Source organism: Triticum dicoccoides, chromosome 7B (assembly GCF_002162155.2).
Source record: "Triticum dicoccoides isolate Atlit2015 ecotype Zavitan chromosome 7B, WEW_v2.0, whole genome shotgun sequence".
NCBI lineage: Eukaryota > Viridiplantae > Streptophyta > Magnoliopsida > Poales > Poaceae > Triticum > Triticum dicoccoides.
The window spans coordinates 36,154,819-36,158,020 of NC_041393.1; the positions used below are offsets into that span (position 1 = coordinate 36,154,819).

The 3,202-nt window shown below is 48.8% G+C and overlaps 1 protein-coding gene across 1 annotated transcript; it reads right to left on the reverse strand.

Moving 5' to 3' along the window:
• Window positions 1-1,297: 1,297 nt before the first annotated feature.
• On the reverse strand, window positions 1,298-2,312 carry LOC119340246. The gene is made up of 3 exons (XM_037612144.1): window positions 2,094-2,312; window positions 1,925-1,966; window positions 1,298-1,820 (listed from the first exon to the last, which is right to left on the reverse strand). The coding sequence occupies exons 1-3, from the start codon at window positions 2,231-2,233 to the stop codon at window positions 1,676-1,678; spliced, it is 327 nt and encodes a 108-aa protein (XP_037468041.1). The 5' UTR covers window positions 2,234-2,312; the 3' UTR covers window positions 1,298-1,675.
• Between the last annotated feature and the right edge of the window lie 890 nt (window positions 2,313-3,202).

Genomic DNA, 3,202 nt, shown 5'->3' on the forward strand with positions numbered 1-3,202 from the left:
ACGACTCCTTCAACCCCGTTTTCTTGAACGCTTCCGCTTAGCGATCTACAAGGGTATGTAGATGCACTCTCCTTTTCCTCGTTGCTGGTTTCTCCATAGATAGATCTTGGCGACACGTAGGAAATTTTTTGAATTTCTGCTACGTTCCCCAACAAAACCTGGTACCCGTTGGCGCCATGGTTCTTTGTATGGCTGACCCTGCGAAAAAATACCTCCCCCTTGCTCACCTGTGCTATTATGCTGGCATAGGTTACATCGTGTGTCTACCCCCGCTATATATGAGAGACATAGAATACAAGTGTCCTACTAGGACACGACTCCACATTCTATGTAAACACAGTACAACTCACAGTCCAACTGTAACCTACCTTGTACACTATATTCGATATAATTTCAACAGACGGGACGGCGGAGTTCAGTGTGGATACTTAGCGGCACACGGCGTACACGCGTGGCGCACAACTTACACGCCTTCCGTCACGGTGCCGTCAACTTGGACGAGCACGTCCACGTGGCCCAGGTGTTCGATATCCGCTTCACGTCAACACTCGGCTTTCACCTAAATATGTTGAGTCTTTTCTATACGCTGATCGTTTTTATGCTGTTTAACGACGTACGTGGAGGTACGTCGAGGCATAGGTCGCCGCCGTGTGCCATGCCATCGACACACGGCGTACAAATGCGTAAGCCGAGTGGCCGATAATATACACTAGGCGATCCGCAAAGCTATTGATCCCGTACGTGTAAGTCGATGTGTGGGTTTATTGGCTTCTGCCAGTTTGGCTTTGAACATGAGCCACACATGCCCATCCGGCAATCGGGTGACCGACATAGCTAGGCAGATGTGTGCAAAGGCATCTGCGTGCTCCTGTGAGTTTTCGTTTGTTTCATTGCCTTATTTGTGGCATGCCATAATTTTTAAGCATCCCACCTCATATGTTATATTTTCTGAGACACATGCGATCATATATACGCGCGTACACTCATCTCTATAAAAGCACACACGAACACCCTATCCCTATTAGCATCCCCGAGACTGAGCTGACATATCATCTTGAGATTGACAAAGTCACCGCAGACACCTCGTAGTTGACGGTAATGTCTCCGTTCACTGAACCCCATCGCTGAAAATCCTAAAATAAATCCAGAATAACGCGAGCACCGAAACTTGAACCCTGATGGGCTGGGGATATCATTGTCCTTCCAACCATCCAATCACAGGTCACAGGTTGGTTCTCTCCCACCCCACATGCCAGAAGGAAGGTTTCTTACCATATGGCAACAATTTACTCGCAACGAAAATTGTGGCTTGCCACATATTTGGCCGAAAAAAGTGTCACATCGGTAGACTCCGACCAAACATGCCCTAGTGTTCAGAAGGAAACGCAGAGAACAAGGCGAAGAGCAATGTGGTTCTTTGGTACTCCCTACGTTCTTGTTTATAAAAGGTTACACCGTAGCTGGATTAGTCTACGGACGAATTAAAAGCTTGCAGCGGCAGAAAATTTCCCTACGTTCTTGTTTATCTCCTTTTTTTAGTAACGTTTTTCTCCTTTTTCTTAGTCCACGGACTGGACGCACTCCACGCAACAATTGGGAAACCGAGAAACATTTGGGCCACACGGCCTAATAGGTAGCACTTTCTTTTAAAGCCCAAGTTGGTAGGTAGAATAACTTAACCCCGTCTATTTTTAGCCACTTCTTCCATTTTCGCCTTAGCCAACTCTATCGTTTTCGCCGCAGCCGCCTGTACCATCATCGGCACCGCACGCGCAAAATCGACAACCTGAGTGATGGCACCGGGGTCACTGTATTTGATGCTGCGTGATAGGAATAGGATAGAAGAAAGTTAGACAAGGCTCAAGAAAAGGAAGCTGCAGAGCATATTGTCGAGAAAAATAGAGAAGCCAGAGCATGAGCATACCGTGGTATCCTGACGCCATCCCTCCCTACCCTATCGTAGCGACTTGATAGGATAGATGGATAATCCAATTAGAGAAAACTAATACCAAGTAAAGGAAGATGCAGATCGATCCTCAAATGGAGGAGGGAAGAGGATCGCATCACAGAGAGTTGTGGGATCATGAACATACCTGTCGTCGGGTAGATGATCCGCTTCCCCGCCGGGCGTTTCCATGCCCACTGCACGTTTCAACCGTCCCCAACCCGAGGCGACCAACCCATCACCTTCCTTCTCCGGGAGCTTATCGGCATGAAACCCCTTCCCCCCCATCGTACCGTACGCTTGCTAACGTCGAGAGCTAATATAACTGACCGTGGGTGCGAGTGCGATGATGGTGTTTGCGCAAGTGAGTGTGTGACAAGATGGCATACACTCGGCTGCCGGTGGACGGATTTATAGGCTCACGCCCGTCGCCCGGCCGCTTGACCAGATGGAGCTGGCCGGTCCGCTCGTCATATTCAATCGTTCGAGTAGTTAATTAGCCGTGAGCTAGACGACGAGATGATGCATGACCTGGAGCACGGCGTACATGGATGATTGCTTGCCTGCCCACCTGCTCCATTCATCGATTAGAATACTTCCCACGAGCAGAAACTAACCAACTAGAGCACTCTGGCGGTTTGGCCCGAGGCCAGGTCAGCCAGAACGCGGTGTGAAATACTTGCGGCGACTTGACCCGCCGAAGGGCCATTGCCAATGCTTGCTCGCCGCACGCGGCAGCCACCCCCGCCCACGACGCGGCTCACAGCTCGGCGAGTCATCCACTTCATCCATGCATACTCCATAGTCTACTCGTTGGCCGATAGAAACCAAGCCACCCGGCAGCTTCCTTCCTTCCTCGTCCTTCCCCGGCTGTGCTATGGTGTATTTTAGTACAAGTGTTTTTTGAGTCTTTTTAGGGTACATCATACTACCTCTGAAACCGAGTAGTATTGAATCATCTCAGCATTAAATAGCAGGGTAGTTTTATCATTTTTATCATTTTTTATTTTATAAAATCCCTGGCGGTAACCATCCTCGTGAAGCCTCGTCGTTGCCGTCGCCGGTCATCAACATGATAAAAAAACCTGCATAAGTTGGGCCCGTTTATAAGAAATACCGGACCGGAAACCGTACAAGTATAACAAGTGTAAAGGAAGAAGAAAGAAAAAAGATGCCCAAGACAAGGCACACCTAGCTAACAGACAGAAAGATCATCACCACGAAAGACAGAAGTATATGTGGGGTGTCGTCAAAGGG

What these genes read in the sequence shown, in the direction of transcription:
- LOC119340246 (XM_037612144.1), bottom strand. Translation starts at nt 2,233, where the DNA reads ATGGGGGGGAAGGGGTTTCATGCCGATAAGCTCCCGGAGAAGGAAGGT. An exon ending in GATCATCTACCCGACGACAG is followed by an intron (nt 1,967 to 2,093) that starts GTATGTTCATGA and finishes TATCCTATCAAG; the next exon opens with TCGCTACGATAGGGTAGGGA. An exon ending in GATGGCGTCAGGATACCACG is followed by an intron (nt 1,821 to 1,924) that starts GTATGCTCATGC and finishes CCTATCACGCAG; the next exon opens with CATCAAATACAGTGACCCCG.